The 23,861-nt window shown below is 56.9% G+C and overlaps 1 protein-coding gene across 1 annotated transcript; it reads right to left on the bottom strand.

Annotated features, from left to right (window-relative positions):
- Positions 1-17,894: 17,894 nt before the first annotated feature.
- FOXF2 (forkhead box F2) lies at positions 17,895-23,414 on the bottom strand. Its single transcript, XM_038584009.1, has 2 exons — positions 22,247-23,414; positions 17,895-18,812 (listed from the first exon to the last, which is right to left on the bottom strand). The coding sequence occupies exons 1-2, from the start codon at positions 23,412-23,414 to the stop codon at positions 18,646-18,648; spliced, it is 1,335 nt and encodes a 444-aa protein (XP_038439937.1). The 3' UTR covers positions 17,895-18,645.
- Positions 23,415-23,861: the final 447 nt, after the last annotated feature.

Raw genomic sequence — 23,861 nt, 5'->3', positions numbered from 1 at the left:
CTGCATCCCCGAAAACGGAGGTGACAGCTCTGCGTCCCTGGGCAAGTTACTTGCCCATTCTGAGGCTTGTTTCCTTACCCATAAAAATCTGCCCGGTGGGGTCAATGGGAAGATTAAAGAAAGTGCATATAAAAGGCCTATTATGGGATCCAGCACACACACACATATTTGATAACAATATGGAGCATTACAAAGACCAATGATCATCTACATAAATGTGACACCTTGTGAACGGTTCATTTTCTCCTGCCTAGTGAAGGGAGGACCAGTAGACACCTTTTGTCACCTGCATGGGCCAAGATTTGTCATGATCCCGCAGGACGCTGGGGTTGCAGCAAATCCTGGCATTCACGTGAGGCGGTTTGAACCACATGCACCCCTTTCATTCTGCAACTTGCAGGCCTTTCTTGGGATTTCAAGAGATTTCTATTCTGAAAGCCACTGAAATAGGCTCTTGTTTTCTGATACCGAGTTTTAAAAGTCAGGAAGAAATTTAGATCACTTAGCCCAAATTCTGGCTTTTGAGGAGGAGGAGGACCCAGAAATGGTAAATGACTAGCCAGTGAACGTAGAGCAGGAAATCACAATCACGGCTAAATTTATTTATTTATTTATTTATTTATTTATTTATTTATTTATTATTTTTATTTATTATTTTTATTTATTATTTTTATTTATTTATTCATGAGAGACACAGAGAGAGGCAGAGACCCAGGCAGAGGGAGAAGCAGGCTCCATGCAGGGAGCCCGATGCGACACTCGATCCTGGGTCTCCAGGGTCACACCCTGGGCTGACGGCAGGCGCTCCACCACTGAGCCACCCGGGGAATCCCTAAATTTATTTAACATTGGCCTGCGGGGCTTGAGAAGGAGCAGCAAGGTGCAGCATCGCGAATGCTCTCTGGCAGCCTTGCTGGGACCCTGGGGCAATTGGCGACCCACAGCTGGAGGAGGGGGCACGGCCAGGTCCATACTTAAGATCCGTGTTGCCTGGGAAAACCACGCAGCCTGACTCTCATCTCCGTCCATAGAGGGGATGCAAGGGGGCTCCAGAGACAACTTGGAATTTTCGTGCTCTTGACTGCAGGTAGCCTTGGGCCCCTTCGCTGGTCTCACGCTCTGCAGCACGTCCTTGGCAATCTCCTACTCAAAGCTCGCACAGCAGGAAACAAAAATAAATCTTTGTTTGGCGATGCTGCGGTTTACAGTCGAGGGCGGGTTGTCTGAATGTCCTCGACGGCAAACCATCGTCGGTGATGGTGGGTCATGAGCTCCAGAGGAAACTGCCTCAGAAGAGCAGATACTTCATAAATCGTCTGGGGGTTGCACCGAGGTTTCCACATCCTACAGGGAGTCTGGGGCTGGGGGATGGCGTCCACCGTCTCCTTGAGGGACTCGCGGTGAAGCAGACTGCGTCTGGGTTCACCAGGCCGCCAGCAAGAGTCGCTCTGCCTCCCGCCCTCCGTGTGCAAGCTTATTGCTCAGAAAAATAACTGCCCCTCATGCGATCTGACTGGGGTGCCCTAGATCTGTGTCCCTGCGGTAACCAGCTACCTGGTCCAAAGGCAGGGGCCATAATTTTAACGACAGCATCTAAGTAGTTCACACAATGCTGTTCACTTCCACGCTTTCAACCATAGCGCCTTCGACAGCGTCACTCCAGGCCTCTGGGCTGTGAACTGGGTGCACATCTCAGCCCCGATAGATGGTGGTCTTGCTTTGCTTCCCCCTGCAGGTGGCTCACGTAAGACAGGACATGGGGGCCCTTCTGCGTAGGCTGTTTAATGCCGTCTTTGTATTTTGCCACTTTTTAGACAATCATAGGAGCATTTGGATATTTGTGTCTATGTTACATCCCCTCCACCAGGCTGTGCGCTCTAGGAGGGCTGGGACCAGGTCGATTTTGTTCGTCTCTGTATTCCCAGGATCTAGGATGCTCCAAGAGTCAGCACCTGAGTGAACGTGGCTCGCGAATAAATAGACTCTGGCTCCAAGTTACGGTGGATACTGTCTGTTGTCTACGCTCGAAACGGTCAAAATCTCCCCCCTTCCTGTAAAGATGGAGCCCCCTTTGCAGAAGTAGGTGTGCAATACTCCACGGTTACAGTCGCTTATGACGCGTGCCGCAAATCGATTCACTTGGATTGGGCATTGAAAAGGAAGTTTTCCATATTCTTAACGATTTGATAATCCTTCAAAGGTGTTCCTTCTGGATACGTTGGCACCAGGAGCCCTGGCTCTATGGTCTCAGAGTGACTTCATTGCTTGTCTTGGAATTTTCTCAGTTCCGTCCTCAGCTGATGCACACCCTTTTCACTAGTAGGTTTCTCTCAGTTAAAGACGAGTCCTAAATTATATGCATGCAACCATGGTGGACCAAGACACATTTTCCTGGTACGAATAAGTAGGTTTGCCAAGATATTTCTTTCATTCATTAGTATTTCAGTATTTTCTCAAGTTCAGAGGCCTAAAACCCATTAAATATTGTTGAGAATATACTTTCAAAGGTGTTACGATTATTAAAATTGTAAAAATACATAAACTCACACCAGTTTCTTCTTGTTTGGATGCAAAAATCATATACCCCAGATTTCAAACTGGTGGCTTGTCACTTGAATTTTAACCTGCAGATACGTTCTGTTTAGCTGGCAGAGTGCTTAGAAAAATATGAGTCAATATTTGGAAACGGACAGATTTACATAATAATCTGGCTTTGTGGAAAATCAACATAGCCCGTGTGTCCACAACTGGTTACAGTTGAGTATGGCTTTTCATGGGTTGGGGGTTCACTCTGCCCATCTTGTTCCCTCCGGGTCTATTGTTTAAATTTCAGAAAGTTGTTTTCTTTTCTTGAAATTTTAACGAACGTCGTTCCGATTATCTGTTACAACAATGAATAAAAAACCAATAGCTTTTGAGGACCTTAGGTTATCAGTTTAAGAATTAATCTATACATGTCTATCCTTCCTAGTCAAATGGGGCTTCCAGAATTATTAAAATTTTAGAGCGGAAAAGTAAGAAGAAAAGTGAAATGATAGCAATTTAGGTTGCCAAAGGCTTTCTTGATCATCTCTTTGTTAGCGAGTTGAGTTATTCTGTGTTTGACTTGTGGTTTCTAGTGTAGCCAGATGTAAGAATGCCCCGGAGTGAAGAGGCGGGGAAGCGGCCACGTTACAAACATCTCCTTTTTCATCCGGGGGAGGATGAGCCGTCACTGTGCCGGGACTCCTCTTGCATCCTCTGTGGCTTTCTTTCGCCGGAGCCGCGTCTGTGTCTGAGATAGATGTGGGATGATGACGAACTAGCTGCCGTGGAGGTGATGTTAAAATCTCTGATAAACCAGGGAACCCTGGGAAAATCATTTCATCAAGAATCCCTGACAACTGCTATGGTTCGAGGTTGTGATGTAGCCAAAGTCACTCTGCGTCATGCACAAGAAGGGCCCTGACCAAAGAGCTGCTGACCAGGGAAGGGGGTCGTCGACAGAACGGTAGAAGATATTTGCGGAGAATATACCGGATAAAGGATTAACATTCAGGATATATAAAAAGCCAGATCACTTGCTATTAAAAAACTCAAATGAAATAATGGGGGATCCCTGGGTGGTGCAGCGGTTTGGCGCCTGCCTTTGGCCCAGGGCGCGATCCTGGAGACCCGGGATTGAATCCCACGTCCGGCTCCCAGTGCATGGAGCCTGCTTCTCCCTCTGCCTATGTCTCTGCCTCTCTCTCTCTCTCTGTGACTATCATAAATAAATAAAAAAAATAAATAAATAAAAATAAAAAAATAAAAAACTCAAATGAGCAGAGGACTAAATGAAAACCACGATGCGATGTCGCCTCACATCTGTCAGAATGGCTGTTATTAAAATAAAATTAAAAAAAATGTTGGTGAGGATGTGGAGAAAAGGGAACCCTGGGGCGCTGTCGGTGGGAATGTGAACGGTGCAGGCACTCGGGAGAAGGGTAGGGAGGCTCCTTTAAAATTAGAACTGGCACTGCCGTATGACCCAGCAACTTCGCTTCTCGGTATTTATCCAAAGAAAATGAAAACACTAATTTGAGGAGACGCCTGCAGCCCTGTGTTCACTGCAGCGTCATTTACAATAGCCAAGCCATGGAAGCATCCCACGTGTCCATCCATAGGTGAGCGGATCAAGAACATATGACACATGCACACGCAGGAATATCACTCAGCTGTAAAAAAAAGAACGAAATCTTGCCATTTGTGACAACATGGATAGACCTAGAGCGTCTTGACGCTGATTGAAATAAGTCTGACCGAGAAAGAGAAATCATTCGCTTATATGTGGAATCTAAAAAGCCAAAATGAACGAACAACAACAACAACCAAAAAAAAACCCAACCCCAAAACAGAAAGATTCACAAGTACTGGAAACAAGGCGGTAGTGGGGGCGGGGGTGGTTGGCAAAATAAGTGAAGGGGAGTAAGAGGTACGATCTTCCAGTTTCAAAATAAATAAGACCCGGGAATGTAAAGGAGAGCGCAGGGAACGCAGCCGATAATACCGTAAACATTTTCTATGACGACACATGGTAGCGAGGCTTACGGTGGCGATCATCTCATAAAGTATGTAAGTATCAAGTCATCGCGTTGTACACTTAAAAATAACATAATCTTACGTGTCAGTTATACTTTTACAAAGTGCCTTGTTGTCTTGTCTAAGTATCCCACCCTGTCCCTAGCTGACTAGTGCAGATCTTGTCCCGTTGGCATCCGTACTCCGGGAAGCCTCGCCCTCCCTGTGCTCTATAAATCTACAGCAGAAGGGAATGTTTCTTTAGGTAGATTTTGTTGGGAATGCACTTATTTGGGCAATAGGAGCTTCAACGACAGGAGCTAACTAACGCCATTCACCTAAAGACACACAAAAATGTGATTGGGGGCTGCAGGGTGGCTACAGAGAGGCAGACTCTCCTTGAAGACCTTAACACTCCTTAGAAAGTGTTGAGTCACTTACAAGGTTGGACGTTTTTTTTTTTTAATTTTTTTTTTAATTTTTATTTATTTATGATAGTCACAGAGAGAGAGAGAGAGAGAGAGGCAGAGACACAGGCAGAGGGAGAAGCAGGCTCCATGCACCGGGAGCCCGATGTGGGATTTGATCCCGGGTCTCCAGGATCGCGCCCTGGGCCAAAGGCAGGCGCCAAACCGCTGTGCCACCCAGGGATCCTGGACGTTTTTATGCCAATGGGCCAGCGTGTCGTAGCGTCTGTCAATTTGTATGATATCTTGGGGCAGGTAACCCCTCCTCATGGAGCTGTTCTGTGTCCACAGGATATTTTACAGCATCCCCAGCCTCTACCCCCTGGACGACAGTAGCAACTACCCTCCTCTGCACAGCGGCAACCAAAACTACCTTCAAAGAGGGCCAACGGTCTCCTGGGGTCCCAAATTGTCCCTGGTTGAGAACCCTGCTGTAGACCTTCCCTGAGGTCTTTGACTTTTGCAAGAAGAGTCCATATTATTTATAAAATATAAAATAATAATAATAATAATAATAATAATAATAAAAGAAGAGTCCATATTTTGTCTTCAAAGATCTCAGAAGGGGTTCGTAGGTCGGGAAAAGTGTGTTCCCTTTCTGGATGCCCGAATGGCATCGGGCAAGTTTCAAAGTCAAAGCACAGGGCCAAGTTTCCTCTTGAGGCCTTGGATGGGTGGCTTCATCAGTGTTAGCCTCACCTCCTTTTATTAAAATAACAGGAGTCCTGGGGCGCCTGGCGGCTCAGTCAGTTAAGCATCGGGTCATGATCTCGGAGTCGCTGGATCGAGTCCCTCATCGGGCTTTCTGCTTGGTGGGGAGTCTGTTTCTCCCTCTGCCCCTCCCCTGCTCATGCCCCAGTGTGTTCTCTCTCTCTCTCAAATAAATAAACAAAATCCTTTAAAAATAAATAAATAAATAAATGACAGGAGGCCTGTCTCATAAGGCCGAGGACCCGATGGCCATATTGTAGGCGGTTGGACTCTCGTCCTACTGCCCCTTACACCGTCCCCAGGCAGCCTCCGCCCACCCAGGACCCTCTGTTTACTCCAAAGCACACGAGTCAGAACAACAGCATCCTGTCTCCACTTGGAGGCAGTCAACCTGCCTGGGACCTTGGCTCCTTGATTGACCCTGGAGCTCTTCGGTCCTCAAGCCTGGGAGGATTTGTTTGCTGTTTTCTAAAAGGGCAGAGTGAGGCCTGCTGCCCGGGCTCACCCGGATGGTCACCATGAGGACCCGGAGCTCAGCCCCTGCGTGGTCCTGCTCGGCCCTGGGCACAGAGACTCTGCTCCTTGTCGCCCCCCCACCCCTGAGATTGCCATTTTATAACGCAGTTCGATGGTTTCTGCATCTACATATAAATAAAGTGTATTTACTTTTCTGATTCTTGTAAGAAAAGCCAAAGCCACAAGATTGTGTTTGAAGTTCCAAAACCGATGAGCTGAGGTTTCCCTCCCCTAGTGCGCTCCCCTGGCCCACAGGGACACAGCAGCCCCCCCCCCACCCCCATGGTGATCCCGGCGGCTCCCTGGGGAGGCAAGGCGCCTGGACCCGGGACTTGGGCCTGCTCCCGCCACCCGCCCTCCCGCCAGCGGGCTCCGCCACCGTGGGGCCCCCTGGCCTCGGCTCCTCTCCCCTCTTTCTAGCTTCCGACCCTTGCTCCCTAACCGTTCAGGGCAGAGACATCTGTACCCATTCCTACGCTCTGCGGAGGCAGTCGCTGTGCACGTGTGCGTGCTTTTGAGGAAATTCCGTGCTTCTTTCGGCAAGAACTCTGAGGTCTTATCAGTAAGTGCCTACGGCTAAGAAGGAAAGAACCAACTGGGAAGTTGGAGAAACTTTTGCTTAGTTTCAGTGTGTCCCAAAATTATGATGAAGGCGTTGAACCCCCTCCCCCACGCGTGTTGGACAGGTGGGGACTGCGTGTGAGACACGCGGAGACGGACTGTGTCCGCACGGCCGGGCGGGAAGGGGCGGGAAGGCCCAGGCACTGGCCGTCTGTCTCCAGACCAGTGGCTCCCCTGCACGTCCGGATACGCATGCGGGCATTAAAAAACAGGCTAAAATACACAATAACAAATTGAAAAACTAAAAATTGGATCAAAAGCATTCCAAGATAAGGGGGGGGAGGGTCGAGGCTGCGAGCAGAGATATATTTAACAGAGCAGAGGAAGTCGGGGGTGAGGGCAGGCAAGCGGGCCAGCATGCGGGGCCTACCACAGAGGGCCCCGCGCTCACCGCCCAGCTCCCCGGCCTCCTGGGACCAGAGCTCAGGGGGACATCTGGTCACTTACGTGATTTGAGTTCGAGGTCACAGGTTAGGAGCCCATGTGTGTTTACGGGATGCCCAGAAGGAAGGGAGCGTCCTTACCAACCCTCCCAGGGGGCCGCCTGGGGCGGGGGGCTCAGCGGGTGAGCATCTGCCTTCGTGACCCCCGGGTCCCGGAATCGAGTCCCGCGTCGGGCTCCCTGCATGGAGCCTGCTTCTCCCTTTGCCTGTGTCTCTGCCTCTTTCTCTCTCTGTGTCTCTCATGAATGAATGAATGAATGAATGAATGAATGAATAAATAAATAAATAAATAAATAAATAAATAAATAAATAAATAAATCTTTAAAAAAAATAAAATAAAAGCAGACAAAACCCTCCCGGTAAATACGCCGGGGAGAATAAATAACTGTCGGCTGGGACACACCCCGCTGTGGGCCTCAGGCTGGCGCCCGAGGGGCCCTCAGGGGGCAACTGGTTGTGGGTGCGCCCCATTCTCCCCTCAAGCCTTCGCTGTCTGGGGGCTGGTGCCCTGAGGATGGAGCGGGGACTTGGAGGGCTGTGCATCTCTGGTAAACCTGTCATGAATGTTCCTTCTTAAAAACCAGCTTCGGTAAGGCCTGGAGCATCAGGAGCTCAGGCCAGGTGCCCGGCAAGAACCTTGCTGCCCAGCCCGGTGGCCCCCGCGGGGCAGATCCGTCCACGTGGCCCCACGAGCCGCAGGCGCCGCCAGCTCTCCGCACGGGGCCACGGAGCACGATGCAAGTTTTCCCCACGTGGAGTGGCACAAAGTAAAAAGTGTTCAGTTTTCTTAACCTGCCCGAGGCCTCTGAGGACTCCCAACAACGTGAGGAAACCGGGCTGTGCTTTCCCCAGGGGCAGGCCGGCCAGGCGTCGCGGGGGCCTGGATGCTGGGCCGCGACCTTGCGGCCTGGGCTCCCTTCCCGCGTGCTCGGTTCCATCAGCATCTGGGCCGAGCAGAGGCCGCTCGCTCGGTGGCAGCTCAGGAGCCTCCCGTCCTGCTCCCCCACCCCGCCCCCCAGTCAGGCTCCCAAGACGGGCGTTGGCAGGAGCCTGGCTGCAGTGGCCTGTGTGCCCCGGGCCCCCACGGCCCCGCCGGCCCAGTCAGCGCTCGCAGCCCGACGGCTTCCAGGCCCCTGGTGCCCCGGGGGCTGAGGACCCTCAGCAGTCCTCGAGGCCATCTACTGCGCACACATTACATGGCAGGATACATGGTGTCTCAATCACACGCTCTTCGCCCGCAAGGCTGCGTGCATCTGCGGCGGCCACTAGCAGTCACGTCGATGGGAAACATGTGTCCTGCGGTTAATGACCCAGCAGTGGTCCTCCAGGAGCCCACAGCTCCCTGACCCCGACAACTGCTGCACCAGGAGCCCACAGCTCCCTGACCCCCCACAATTGCTGCACCAGGAGCCCACAGCTCCCTGACCCCCCACAACTGCTGCACTGGCGGTAGGAGGGTTGCACTGAGTCACTGCACTGGAAACAGGTTTTGGGGACTGTCGGGCGGCTAGAGTTTCTCATGGGGCTCGCTGGGGTGGGAGTGGGGTGGGGGGAGCCAGGGTCCCCGCAGCGGCAGCCCGAGCGCAGGCCTCTCCCACGGCCGACTCTTCCCCTCTCCGAGGAAATGCAGCAGACACTTCAGCATTTCCAAACCAAACAAGACACCCTGAAGGATTCTCCTCCTGTGGCCCCATCCTCTGCTCAGGCCGGATTTGAAAATATCAACCAAGCCAGTGGCCGAGGCCGCTCAGAAGGGGGGGCCGGGCAGGAAGAGGGACAACAAAGCCCATCCCCCCCCCCCCCCCGTGCTGGGCTGGCCCGAGGCAGGGCCGAGGGTGGCCTTCCAGTCCCCACCCCCCCTCCGGCGTCGCGGTCCCCGTCCCCCCTCCGCCGTCCACACGCAGGCCGGGCGGCTCGGGGCCTTGAGCAAGGCTGTGAGCTCCGAGGCCCCCAGCGCCCGGGCCGCGCCCCTGCCCACAGCTCCCTCCGGGGACTGCACGTTGTCATCTGGGGCTCGACGGCCCGGAGCAGAAGTCCTAGGCCGGACCTCCTGCTCCGCTGGTGGCTGCCTCCTGTTCCATGAGAATAGAGGATGCTCGGAAATTCTGGAAAGCCCTGAGTTTGGAGGGGGAAAAAAAAAATGAAAGTTGTAACTTTGGTCTTGTTCTGCACAATAATTGTTAATAAAAATCGTGGTTTCTTCCTTTCTTTTGCAATCTTGTTTTCCAAATTAAAATCCTCGGTGACTCAGCCTCCGCGATGGTCTGGGACACAAAGAACCGCGAGGAGAGCCAGCCTGAGGGGGTATCTGGGCTTCAGAGGCAGCTGGAAGGGCAGCAGGCGCCGGGCTGTGCCCCCCCCCAGGGCCCCCCTGAGGGCAGGTCTCGGGTCCCCCCCGCCTTCGGGGGACGCCTCAGTTCTCTGGAGGAGATGCTGGGGCCCGTGAGCCCTGGGAAGAGCCTTCGAGTCCTTGTGGCGGAGCCTGGGTCGGGGGCGCTCCTCTGGGGTCGCCTCCCTGGGGTCCCACCCTTCTCCCAGCCAGCCTCTCGCCAGGACTGGGTTCCTACTTTCCTTGGGGCAGAACCAGCTTCTACCCAGGGTAGGACTCGGCCTGAGGGCGGTGGGGCCTGAAGGGCAGGGGGACTCCTGGAAGGTCCACCGCTGTGCCTGGCCTCCTCGGGGGTCGTTTCTTCACGTGGGATGAGGACGGGGGATGCCCACTGTGCCATAGGCTGTACTTGTGTGATTTATGAGCTTCCTGCACAAATGCCCGGAGAGTTCCTGCATTGCTAGGGTAGATGTGGATGCCCTGGACTGCTGGGCATGCCTCTCCTTCAGCTAAGCCCCCTCCACTGTAGCCTCCACATCCCATCGTCTCCCGACTGCCCAATTCAGATGCGTGCACTTAAGGGGATTCCAGGTGGGGCTTCAGCCCTCCCCGTTACCAGCTGTGTCCTGGTGAAGGAGTTTGCTCACCTAGGAAATGGGTTTGGCAATAATGCAAACCCTGTCAGACCATTGCAACGACTGATGGATTGTGCATGCTGCTCAGCAGAGACCCCGAGTCTCCAGGAACCCGGCAGAGAGCGGCTCCTCCCAACGCTCAGTGTTCATAACACTGTGGTAGTAATACTAGCCCTTCGCCAGCTCAAAGAGGGGGAAAAAAATCTTTTTTCTGGTCTTCTTTCTCTTTCGGGAGGGATGATTCTTGCAGGGCCTGTATCTGATACAGCATCAGGGACACCCATGCCCCCTCTCCCAGGGAATCGTGGAGTAGTACTTTGGAGGCTTTGCCCAAAAGAATGTAGACTAGCCAGGGGCTGAGGCTCCCCTATGCATCCACTTTAGGGTGTTTGCAATGGCCACTCAATGCTCAAAGAGCTAGATGGAGAGAAGAGGTTGGGCCTTAACGGCCCAGCTATCCTGAGTGTTCCTCGGATGGTGGAGAAGGCCCTGGGTGGGGGCCCTTAATAATTCAAGTGCATTTCGTTCAGCTGTGAGCTTGGCTTATAATCGTTAGGGGTTGAATTGTGTTTCCCCCAAAAGAGACATGTTAGAGCCCTAACTCTCATGGGCCTTTTGCGGAGATAGGGCCTTCATAGAGGTCATCAGGTTAAAGCGAGGTCATTAGGGTGGGTGCAAATCTAATATAATCGGTGTCTTTATATAAGGGGGAGATCTGGGGAGAGAGACAGACACACACAGCGAGGAGATGTCACAAAGACACGGGGCGGGGGGTGGGGTGGATGGCCATCTACACACCAAGGGGAGAAGCATCAGAAGAAACCAACCCTGCTGCCACCTTGATTTTGGACTTTTGGCTTCTGAGACTGAGAGGGGGAAAAAAAAAAAAAAAAAAAAACTCTTATTGTTTAAATCACCCAAATGGTGGTACTTTGTTACGGCAGCCCTAGCAATATCATACTTCTGTTTGGCCTCTCAATTCCTCCATCTGGATACCCTGATACCAGCAACCTTTGTCTTCCCTCTTAGGACTTAGTTGGGACTTAGTTTATGCATAAAATGACATCGGGCTTTTTGCAGCTTCCCCAGACCCTGCGTCTGTGTTTGCAGAAAGCCAAGGAACTGTATCTTGACCACTTGCGTTGTGCCAGGAGCTAACTACCTTGTAGCCCTTACTCATCCCATCAATTTTTTTCTTTTCTTTTTCCAAAACTTTATTTATTCATGAGAGAGAGAGAGAGAGAGAGAGAGAGAGGCAGAGAGAGAAGCAGGCCCCATGCAGGGAGCCCGATGTGGGACTTGATCCCAGATCTCCAGGATCACACCCTGGGCCAAAGGCAGACACTAAACTGCTGAGCCACCCAGGGATTCCTCTCATCCCATCAATTTTTAAGGTTGCTGTCACTCTTGGAGTGGACTGTTCACGGGCACTCACTCGTCTATCTCTCCGCTAGTGAAGACCCAAAGCTGGTCCATCATCTTTAGCACGTGCCTGGCTCAGACATTCATTGGTTGATCCACATCGAGACTGAGGATTCCCTGTAGGTCACCTGTCTGGTTCCTTCAGGGATTTGAGCCTTGCCTGTAAGGAAGGAACCATCCTAAAGGAGGAGGGTATCTCTCCTGCCCACCACACCTGTTCTCATCATTGCACGGGGACATCCAGCGCACAGGCTGACAGCAGAGCCCACTGGGACCTCGCTACGCAGAGGAGCAGCCGAAGCACCTTCCAAGCTCCTGTGCCATAAACGGCCACAGCCATACACTGTGTGGTGCTGCCCCGGGGCGCCCTGTGCATCTTGAACAACTTTGCCCTGTGCCCGGGTTCCGGCCAGGAGTCTCGTCTACGACTGGGGCGGGGCTCGGTTTGGTCTGACAACAGAAGCGACCGTTGGATTTGAAACCGGCTACTCTTTACACTTCGGCTGCGGTTGGTTAGAGGAGGGGAAAGTCCTGCCGTTAGAAGCAAGAAACCTCAGGAGGCGAACATTACACGGTTGCGGTGGATTTGGAGATTTAGAAAGGTGGCAGGTGCGATAAAATGGTATAGCCTTCCCCTCCTTGGAGCTAAGCCACAACTGAAGAGGAGAGCGGGTGTCTGTGTGAGCGCGCTCGTGTACTCGTGTGTCCGCGAGTGCCTCTGTGTTTGCGTGCGTGTTGGCCCACGTGGTTTTGCTTTAGGTTTTGCTCTGATGAGCTCGGCCTCTCCCCCAGCCATGAGGAGGAGGGTCTCCTACCTGACAGCATCCGGATCTGCAGCCCCGGTCCCTGGGTCCCCGGTCCCCAGCACGGACACCGCAGGGCCGCCGTGATTCTGCACAGCCATAGCCCCGGGGGCCAGTCCCAGGTGCCTCAGCATTCCCTGCCGGCCCTGCCCAGTGTCTCCCCCCAACCCAATCCCACGTCCTCACGCTCTGTGCCTTCCCTCAGCTCAGCGTCCATCCTGGGAAAGACCCTCAGCGAGTTCCGCCGGGGGGGTGGGAGGTGGCCAGGCTGGGCCATACCTGCCCTCCCCGCAGGTCCCCCTGACCCTGAACGAAGCCCCTGAGGACAGATGGGCCGTTCAGGCCAGCACGCGAGAGGAGAGCGCCGGGGCTCCAGCCGGGGAGCTTCCAAGGCTCTGGAGGCTTCAGTCCCCGCCAGCGATCCCGGGTGACCATGTGGGGCAAGGCTGGCAGCTGCTTCGCCAAAGCTGTCCAGGTGCCATGGCCTACCCCAAGGGGCAGGACACGTGCTTCACGGAGAAACTAGTGCAGACACCGGGCAAACAGCTGGCGGAGCCCCTCCTGGTCTGCAAACCAGCAAGCCTGTGTCAGGAACACCTTCCTCTAGAGACCTCTGCGGGACATAACCAAGGTCACGTTCATTCACGGTTGTCCCTCTCGGCTTGAGCGGTAGAAGCCCTGGGGGGGACTTCAAGACCCCTGCGGCCCGGGCCGCCCTCCCAGGAGCCCACTGGACTGTCCGCGTGGGCAATGGGATGGCCACGGGTGGTTTTCAAAGTCCCCTGCTTCCCTCTACCCGCTGCCTCTGGGCTGCTGGGCCCCCAGAGCGGGAGCACGCTGCTGGTTTGAGGTCTTCCGAATCCCTATTCGGATTCCAAGTACTGGCCCAGTTACCGCCTATTTCAATCCAGCGAAGTGATTCTTCCCTAATGGAAGTTTCTTTCCTTCATTTGAAGATGGGCCATTGGCATTGCTCATCCCGGGGCTCATCCACTCACCCACTCCTGCCCCGGCCCCGCCGTCTGTTGCCCCAGTCTCCTTGGTGCTGACCCGAACAGATTAGGGGAGCCTGGATGACGAGGCCACATAGACAGAGCAGAGCACACGGCTCTCCGCCCGCTCACTGGGCCCCCAACGGCGGAGACGGAGACGGAGACGCACACCGGCTGCCCCAGGAGACCACGGCCACAGGCTGCTCCTGGGCCTAGCCTCCACGTCCCCGACGGTAAAGCACAGTGAGGGTGACAAAGAGAGGCCCGCGGGCGTGCAGGGGCATCAGGGGGACGTGGTTAGGAGATGGGAGCGGGAGGTCCCCGATGAAGTCTGCAGGTAGTAGCCAGAGCCCCTCCCCCCCAACCCGTGGGGAGGGATTAATTATTTTCTCTGTGGATGAGGGATTGCTCTCGGGGATGGGAGAGGAGATGGCAACCAGGAGAGGGAGGGGACGGAGGAGGTCGCCTTCTCCCCACACCCTGGGGCCCAGCTTGGCTAACTTGAAGCAGCGCGGGACGCTGCAGGTGCTCCGCGAGTCCCCGGAGGGGCCACGGAGGGGTCTGGGGGACAAGCCACTGCCTGGCCCGGCCACAGGCTCCTGCACCTCTTTGCCTCTGTCAGATGGCAGCTCCCAGGCTGCAAGAATAGGATGCCATCCTTGTGGAGGGAATGTTGTCGGGGACACAGCCTCCCCTCTCTCCCTCCCGCACACACTTAGGCCAGGAGCACTGACGAATCAGCACTGGGGTGGATGCGTTCCCCCCCCCCCCCGCCCCCGGGAACTGGAGACCTGAATATTTATCAGGTGGATTGCTGTGGACTCAGGCCACTCTGAACTCCAGAAGAACTTCCACGACTTTCATTTTTTTTTCCCCCGAAGATCTTAACGCCCATGTGCGGTGGCCCTCTCTGGCGGTGTTTTCCCTTGCTCAGATAGTGTTTCACAGGGGCAGGTTTGGTAAAATATATTTCCGTTCTGATATAATATATTAAAATATATTTCCATTCTAAATAAGCTGGTGCCTGTTTTGAATTAATCGCCGTAATGCCGAGTAATTAGGTGTATACGAATCCAGCGGACGGTTTTTCCCCTTCGGGACGGGTGTGCTAATTCCATTCCATAGCATCCAGTGGCACGTCTATACTGTGCACCTGAAAATTTTCCCCAGAAATCCGACTTCCGGTTTCTAAGACGTAGATCAAGGTCGTTCTCCTTAAATTCTCTAGATGTTGCTGCAGCAGTTCAGAAAACTCGAGCATGCACAGCTAGAGAATTCACTTACTGCCCCAGAATCCAGGCAGAAGCCAAGTAAAACAAGTACGTGGGCCTTGCAGTCAGTGTCTTGCACAGATAGTAGCTGCCTCCAAGGATGGGAGTCCAGCTTCAAAGGCTGCTTGGTGAGCTTTGGGACACGGATTCATGAGATTTTTTTTTTTTTTTTTTTCTGAGACTCTTCCTCTCTAGACCTCTCCCTCTTTCCTCTCTGTTTCTTTCCCTCCCTCCGTCCCTCCCTCCTTCCCTCCCTCCCTCCTTGGGCCTCAGGCCTTCCCACCTTCCCATTTCCTCTCTCCCTCTATCTCTCTGTCTCTCTTCTCTCTGCCCGGCCCATTTGTGTTTAGGAATCACTATTTCTATATACGGAGATCACAGCTTCCTTTCTTTGCCTTCTCCGTGTCCCACTCTTAAAAGATTTTATAACTAATAAAAGATTTCTTTTCCTGCTTGCTCCCATCACCACCTCCTTTCATCTGGAGAATTCCAATATCATACTGTGTGTAAGCGCCTAGACTATTGCCCTACTGAGGCAGGTAGACGTTAGTGATCCCGCCTGACATTTCTTTGCAAACTTTACTGGAACAAAACACGAGGCCTCATTTTTGTGGACACTTTTTTCAGGTGCAGTGTTCAAAATTAGACTTTGCATTTTCCCAGGAATCAATCACAGAGGTATTTGGGTGGATAAACTGTTTTTTTGTTTGTTTTTGTTTTGTTTTGTTTTGTTTTGTTTAAAAAAAATTTTTTAGGGCAGCCCAAGTGGCTCAGCGGTTTAGCCCTGCCTTTGGCTCAGGGAGTGATCCTGGAGACCTGGGATCGAGTCCTGCGTCAGGCTCCCTGCATGGAGCCTGCTTCTCCCTCTGCTTCTCTCTCTCTCTCTCTCTCAAGAATAAATAAATAAAATCTTAAAAAATTAATAAAAAAATAAAAATAAAAATAAAAACCCTTTAGATCTTTCCTTAACGAATTAATGGAGTGGCCTCAACACTCACCCATCTGAACCTTTATCCATTATTCGGACTGCCTTTCGAGGCCTGTAAGGTTTTCAAAGTGTGGATCCTGGACTAGCGCCATCAGCATGGCCTGGGAACTTATCAGGACTTTTGAGCCCCTCCCCGGACAGACTGAGTCAGAACCAGGGGTGGGTGGGGGGGTGGGTCCCCCTCCAAGTGGTTCTGATTCAGAGTGAAGATTGCCATTGTGCCTGTATTTGCAATGCTGATGGCAGCTCTTATATGCGACCGAGACTTTAAAAGAAGTAGAATGGGGGCAGCCTGGCTGGCTCAGTCACAGAGCTTGGGACTCTTGATCTCAGGGTCATGAGCCCCGCACTGGGTGTAGAGCTTAGTCCTCATGAAGAGAAAGACGTGAAATGAACCAAAAGCAGAAAACGTGGGTCGGACCCTTGATAGCCATGACCTGCTGCACATCTGTGAGTAGGACCAACACCCCATACGGCAGGGACGTGGAGAAGCACCCTAAGATGCATGGGGTTGCCCAGCTGTTCCCCACCCCATCGCTGCGCGCCGGGGCCTGCGCCGCTAGAGGGCACGCCAGCCCTTCCAAAGCCGGCACCCCCAGAGACTCCGCGCGTTTCTGTCTTTGAGGTCCTGTCATTCTCTGTATAAACAAGTTACGTTCAAGTGTTTAGGATATAAATTACGACCATGCCGGCTGCCTCGGAAGGAATGTAAACACAGCACTGTGGTCGGAGCAAACTCTGAAACTGACTTCATAATTTATAGCAGGCCCTTGTGTAGCTCAGTATAAAAGGGGGGAAAAAAAAAGCCCTGTGTGACTGCAAATATGATAATGGAGACACAAAAATACATGTTTAAATCACTGCTTAATTTTGGGAAATACAGAAAGGAAACCTAAGGATTAGGAAGACGGTTAAGACTTTTGAAAACAAGATGTTTTACTAACGAGACCGTCTTTGCACTTAAATTTACTCCGAGTACAGAACCCTCCTGTGTGAGATATCTGCGGAGTGGTATTACGTGCCTGGCAGCTGATGGGGGCGGGGGGAGGCCTTTTAGGGCATGAGAAACAAAGGTGAGTTTTCAAAAGCAAAAGCAAAAACACAAAACAGAATACAGGCCCTTGGCCCTCAGTCCTTGGTCCGCGGTCGGTAGGTTGGGGAAAGGATGACTGCGGGTTGAGAACCTTCCTGTTTCTGCTCAAATCGACTGTTGCCAGGGCTGCCCAGGATTTTGAAGGGCTGGTCAGAGGAGGGCGGGCTGGGGAGACAGCGGTCCTGCTGCCAGGTTGGCTTTAGGGTCCGTCTTTTGAACCCAGAGCTTTGGCAGCCGGGCCTGGTATCACCGACGGTTGGGGAAGCTTGGGGTGTGGAGCCCGGGCCCTGCGGGGATCCCTGAAGGAGACGCTTCGGTCAAAGAGGGGAAGGGCAGAGGTGGGGGTGGGTGGGATGCTCCTGCCAGGCGGTCTCAGCCACGCTTTGACTTGGGGGTGAGGACAGACAGCGTCTTTGGAGGAAGGTACCCGCCTCAGTTACCCTCCCAGGCCCGACCCCCGTTACCGCTCCACAGCCACCTCCCTCAGGACTCCTCAGGCTCTGACCACCGCCACCCACCACACAACGCCATCAGCGTCCCGCAAAACTGTGAGCGGCCGAGGGGGAGCCGGTCCCGTACTTTGGGCACCGACCCTTTGACCACCACTCAGCCCAGCCCGCGGTGGCGACTTTCCACCCTGCCCGTCACTCCCTGCCGCTGGGGAAGAGGAAGGAGCAAAAAGCAAAACCCTCCTTGGCCACAGGAAAGAGAACAAAAGGGGGCACAAAACTCGGTTTCCTCAAATCAGACTCATGCCTTCATTATCTTGCCTGGTTGGCTTTTAAGTTTCTTTCACCTTCTGGTTTTTGTTTAGCCAGAGAGAGCCAGGGTGAAGGAAAGAAAGAACAGAAAAAGTTCCTTCTTCTCTTTCTCTCCTGAGAAGACCCACAATCAGAACCTGGCCTGTGTTACTCAAGGCACAGACCCCACACCACGTCAATTATACAACTTGGAAAAAAAAAAAAAAAGCCCAACAGTGTAGAGTTGCATTGCTGGCTGGTGGAGGAGAAGAGAACCTGGTCATCCCAGGATTGCCCGCGGAGGAAACAGATCCCTAACGCAGCTATTTGTTATATATATTTTATTGAAAAAATTTTACATCAAAATAGTTTGGCAAACTGTAAAAGTATACATAAGTGCAAATATATCCTCCTTTTAAAATACAAGCGAAGTGTGAGTATACACGAAAAATCATAAAAATATCTTTAAAATATGGTGGTAGAAAACAACCTTGTAAAAAAAAAACGTTGTATTGTCACAATACTTGAAAACCGCTTTCTTAAACTAGACACGTTGCTTCTAAATACTTTCTTAATAATGTTCTTTGGCACCTGTGTCCAGACTTAGCGTCTGGAGAAACAGAACTCTCTTCCTCGGCTAGGCAACAAGATGAGGCTTCCTTGAAGTCTGGTGCTTAGCACTGCCTTTTGGAAAAGCACAAAAATTTTCATAGACGAAGAAAAAAACACACACACAACCTGCGTTTTTCAGACCCTGATGACTGAAGGTAATGAAGATCCCAGAGTTACATGTTTACGTTTTTCACGTGGTGACTTTTTACCGGCCCCGGCTAAAAAAGCCGAGTTCCCAGCTGGCTGTCTCCGACGGGGAGCTGGCTGGTGTGGCTGTTGGGGGCCCTGCTTTGCCAGGGGCTGTCCTTCTACCGACGGGAGGCCAGTGTGCCGGCCAGCGCGGGCCGGGCGCTCTGGCTGGGTGACGGGCGTGCTACTTACTGCTGGTGCCACGGGCGCGTGGTGCGGGGTCCACGGCCGGCCACCCTGGCCCGCAGCGGGGACAGCAGAGAGGGCCCTCCATTCACATGACGCAGGGCTTGATATCCTGGCAGACGCTCTGGTGGTGGTGGTGGTGGTAGTAGGGTCCACTCGCAGACGGATGGAAAGAAGAAATGCCATTAAAGTTGAGGACAAAATCCTTTCTGTCACACACTGGGGTCGAGTGATGCTGGTATCGAGGCAGTCCCACTGAAAGAAGGAAGAAAAGAAAAACTTCAGAAACAGCCATCCGGCCGAGGACCGGCATCACCCCTCGGGTCCTAGTGTAACTCAGGCCTCGCTGTGCCCGGGGAGGGAAGGGAGGAGCCGTCGCGCTTCTGCCTGGTACTGCACACCTGCCAGGGCAAGCCCACCTCTGGAGGCGGCTCCAGGTGCAGCCTGGGTCCCTCCCGGGAGGGGCCGCGGTCGCTGCTTGGATCCGACGCGCCGGCCCGCAGGCCCCGGGGAGGCGCCCAGCAGAGGCCAGGCCCGGCCGGAGGCAGCGCCGTCTGCGCACCGCGGCTCCCGCGCCTGCCCCCGCCTCCCCACGCCGCCAGGCCGGTCGCAGGGGCTGCGCACTGCGCGGGGGATACCCGTCGTGCCAGAAGGCGGTGACGGAAAGCAGTCCCTCCGCAGGGAAGTGCGGGCGGCCCGAGGTCCCCGAGGTCGGGGCTCCAGTCGAGGAGCCGGGGCTGCAGGGGGCCCTGATGCCCTCCGCGGTGCCCTGGGCATAGCGGTGCTCACCCCGAGGTGCCCGAGGTCGGGGCTCCCTCGAAGAGCCGGGGTTTGCAGGGGCCCTGATGCCCTCCATGGGGCCCTGGACGCAGCGGTGCGCACCCCAAGGTCCCCGAGGTCGGGGCTCCAGTCGAGGAGCCGGGTTTGCAGGAGCCCTGATGCCCTCCGTGGTCGAGGAGCCGGGGCTGCAGGGGACCCTGATGCCCTCCGTGGCGCCCTGGGTGCAGCGGTGCGCACCCGAGGCGCCGGGCCGCGGGGACCCGGGCGGGGCGGGCCTGCAGGGCGCAGGAAGGCTGCCCGTCGCCTGCTCGGCCGCTCCCCGCCGGCCCCCAGCCGGACCCCCCGCCGCCCACTTTTGCTTTTGCTTTCCCGGCGCCTCAGGCCGCGCAGTCCCAGCGCAGGTCGGCCCCTGCCCCGCGTGGCTCCCGGGCCCCCGCCCTGGGCCGGCCGGTGCGTCTCGGAGCGGGAGCGCGGGGACACCGGGCAGGCGGCAGCAGGGGCACCGCGGGGCTCTCCGAGGCAGCAGCGGGTCACGCGCCCCGGGTTGCTCCAGGCCCCGCTCTCGGCCGCCCGGGCCCATCCCGCCGCAGCACGGCCCGCGCCAGCTCCGCGGCCCAGAGCTGGACCCCGCAGGGCCCCCGAGGCCGCCGCCAGCTGTTAGGGGACCAGGGGGACAAAGGCCCTCGGGCCTGAGCCAGGGGCGCGGGGCCTCCCCGGGCACGGGGCTTGGCCGCCCTTCGGGAGCGGGACGCGGCAGCCCGCGAGGCTGTGCGGGGAGGGAGGCGGCTCCTGCAGCCCCCGCCGGCCTCCGGCCTGCTCGGCCTGCGCGCTCCTCCCGGGGCCTGCGCGCTCCTCGCGGGGCCAGACGCGCTCCCGGCCGCGGACCCCAGGGCGGCGCGCTCCTCCACGCCCGCGGGCGCCCGCACCCAGCCTGCTCCAGCTCAGCCCCCACCTCTCACTCGCCGGGGATGCTGACCGGGACCGGGGAAGGAGGGGCAGAGCCGCCCGGTGGTGCTCGGCGTCAGTCAAGGCCTCCCCGGCGTCCCCAGGCTCTGCCCAAAAGCGCTCCAATTAAGGCCTCTCTGGCGTCCCCAGGCTCTGCCCAAAGGTGCCCCAGTCAAGGCCTCTCTGGTGTCCCCAGGCTCTGCCTAAAGGTGCCCCAGTCAAGGCCTCTCCGTATCCCCAGGCTCTGCCCAAAGGCGCCCCAATTAAGGCCTCTCTGGTGTCCCCAGGCTCTGCCTAAAGGTGCCCCAGTCAAGGCCTCTCTGCGTCCCCAGGCTCTGCCCAAAGGTGCCCAGGTCAAGGCCTCTCCAGCGTCCCCAGGCTCTGCCCAAAGGTGCCCAGGTCAAGGCCGCCCTGGCGTCCCCAGACTCTGCTCAAAGGCCCCGGGAAGGCCGCTGCAGGAGCTGGGCCTGCTGGGCTCCGCCGTTTTGGTTCTCCCAAGCGTCCCGTTTCCGGATTCCCGCATTTCAGGGACTTGTGGGTGCACCCGGGTGTGTTGGGTGGGGCGAGGGAGGCCTCAAAGAAGAACCACAAGTCTCTTTCCCGCGAGCTCTTTTGTTTTTAATTTTTAGGGTATGGTTTCAGGGCAGCTTCAAAACCTCAGAGTCTGGGTTCAAACTGCGTGGAGCACGCCCGGAGAGGGGGAACGGGGAATGGGGAACACCCGGAGGGCCGAGGGCAGGGCGGGGGAGAGGGGATCTGGGCGGCAGAGTGGGGGGAGTGGGCACCGCCTGGGCTGAGCGGTGATTGACAGCCAGTCCCAGGGGATTAAAAAAAATGAGAGGGAAAGGTCATCTGTATTGGTTACTTGTTGAAATTCCCATAAAAATTGAACAAGACTCTGCTCTCAGTGGGTTAAGTCAGGCTAAAATCCTCTCCGGTGTGGTCCTGCCGAGACTGTCTTTGTTTAGTTAACCTCTGAGACCCGCATTTAAAAGGCCTATTTGGGAAATTTCACCGTCCAGGGAACCAACATCTTTTGCCCATTTCTGGGCTTCCCGCCTCCCCTGAAGCTCTTGATCGCACGCTGATTCCCGAACCTCTCACGTTCTGCATCATCCCGTGAGCCTTTTGCAACTGAGGCAGGAGGTGAGCGTGAGCTAAACGGCACCATCTGAGAGGCAGGTTAGCCTGATTTTAACGCGCGCAGCCTGTGGGTGCTTCCCAGAGAGGTTCCCTACGTCCGAGGGAGTTGATCTCCACCGTCCGAAAAACCTGGCTAAATATTCAAATTCCCTCCTCCACCCCGCCTGTCCCCTCCCACCTTTCATCGCCTTTGGCAAGTCAATAAATTCTCACAATCTCCGACCAACAAGGTTTACACCAGCAACGCCAGTGAGGCCCAAGAGGCCAGCACTTCTCAGGGGAGCCCCAAGGTGGGCCTCCGATCCTCGTGGCCTAGCTCGCACTGCACTGCTGCCATCAAGGCAGGTCTGCGGAGTTGGGAGGCCAGGGGCTCCCCAGAAGGCTGGTGCCCCTCTCCAGTGCTAACACCTCCCTCCTGTTTAAGAACCTGGGTCCCCCCGCCCCGTCCCCGCCCCGCGCAATCTGCTTTCTGCTCTGCTTCTCCCTCATTTCCCCTCCTGGCGACTGTTGCCCAGTTGCAACCGTTCTGCACCCGCAGCCTCGCCGTGCAGGACGCGTCCCTTCGGGGACGCTTGCTTTGGGAGGAAAGCACAGCAAAAGCAACTAAGCGGACCCACACAGGCGCGCAATGGGAAGCAGACGGCCCGCTCCCCCCCTCCACACCCCGCTCCAGGCCACATGCCTGCGCCCCAAGCTGGCCGCGGCGCGCGGGGCCCTCCGGGGAGCGCACCCGGGAGCGCAGGAGCGCGGGCCACTGGCGCGCGTCCCGCCGGTGCGCGCCCCCAGCCCCAGCCGCGGGCGCAGGGCCGCGCGTGCGTTACCTGGCAGGTCGTCGCGGGCGTTCTGGTGCAGGTAGCTCTGCTCCAGCGAGTAGGACGACACGCTCGCGTGCAGGCCGGCGGGGGCCGCGGGGCTGGCGCCGGGCGGCAGCGCGGGCGGCTGCTTGAGGTACGGCGAGGCGCCGGGCGAGCTCCAGTGCGCCGCGGGGCTGGTGTAGGGAGAGGGGCACTCGATGGCGCTCGCCACGGCCGGGGACGAGGGCACCGGGCTGCTGCTGCTGTCCGCGCCGTAGTCCCCGCCGCCGCCGCCGCCGCCGCCGCCCCCGCCGGGCCCCGCGGGCACCGGGCAGCTGGCCATGTAGGTGGAGCCCGGGCTGGGCGACATGTGCGGGACGTGGTGGTGGTGGTGGTGGTGCGGGTGCGCGTGCGGGTGCGCGTGCGGGTGCGCGTGGCCCGGGGCGCCGGCGCCGGCGTCGTAGCCCGCGGGCATCATGTCGAGGCCGCCGTAGCCGCCCTGCGCCGGGCACCCGAGCGGCGCCGCCGGGGGCGCCTGGAAGTCGAAGCCCTGCGGCAGCAGCGACGCCCCGAAGCCCAGGCCGCCGACCACGCGGTGGTACACGGGCTTGAGCGCCTGGCATTTCCGCCTGAAGCCGCGCGGCCGGCGGCGGAACGAGCCCTCCTCGAACATGAACTCGCTGGCCGGGTCGATGGTCCAGTAGTGGCCCTTGCCGGGCCGCCCGAGCCCCTTGGGCAGCTTGATGAAGCACTCGTTGAGCGAGAGGTTGTGGCGCACCGAGTTCTTCCAGCCCTGGTAGGCGCCGCGGAAGAAGGGGAAGCGCGCCTGCAGGAACTGGTAGATCTCGCTGAGCGTCAGGCGCTTGCTGGGCGAGCTCTGGATGGCCATGACGATGAGCGCGATGTACGAGTAGGGCGGCTTCTCGGGCCGCCGCAGCCCCGAGCTCGCCTTCCGGGCGCCGCCGCCCGCGCCGCCCGCGCCCCCCGCGCCCCCCGCGCCCTTGCAGGAGGCGCCGGCCGCGCTGGCGGCGGCGGCGGCGGCGGCGGCGGGCGCGCAGGAGGCGGAGGACGCGGGCGGCGGGGCGGCCTCCAGGGCGGCGGCGGGCGGGCTCCGCAGGGCGGCCTGGAGCGCGCCGGGGCCCGGGCTGCACGCGCGGCGGAGCGGGGCTGGCGGCGGCGCGCCCTCGGAGCTCATCTGGGGGCGGCGCGCGAGGCCGGGCGCGCGGAAGCCGGGGCTGCGCGGCCTCGCTCGGCGCCGCTGGGGCTCCGCTGCGGCTCCCGGGGGCGGCGGGCTGGGGGCAGCGCCCCGAGCATCCCTCCCGCGCGCCGCGGGCCGCGGAGCCGCGGAGCCGGGGCGGCCGGGCGGCGAGCGGGGGCCGCGGCGGGGACGAGCCCGACGTCTCCCTGCAGGAGCGCTCCTCGCTCTGTCTCTCGGACTTCCTCCCTCCCTCCCTCCCTCCCTCCGCTCCCTCCCTCCACCCCCACCGCGCCCTGCCCCCTCCGCGCCGCGCGCCGCCCCGGGGAGGGCGCGGGGCCGCGGCGCTCCTCCCCCCTCCGGGCCGCCGGCGGGCTCCGGCTCTTATCTCGCCCGCGCGCGCGCCCCCCCTCTCCAGGGGCCCCGGGCCTCCCGGCTCCGCCCGGG

This window comes from Canis lupus, chromosome 35 (genome assembly GCF_011100685.1).
Source record: "Canis lupus familiaris isolate Mischka breed German Shepherd chromosome 35, alternate assembly UU_Cfam_GSD_1.0, whole genome shotgun sequence".
Lineage (NCBI taxonomy): Eukaryota > Metazoa > Chordata > Mammalia > Carnivora > Canidae > Canis > Canis lupus.
This window is presented reverse-complemented; position numbering and strand designations above follow the sequence as displayed.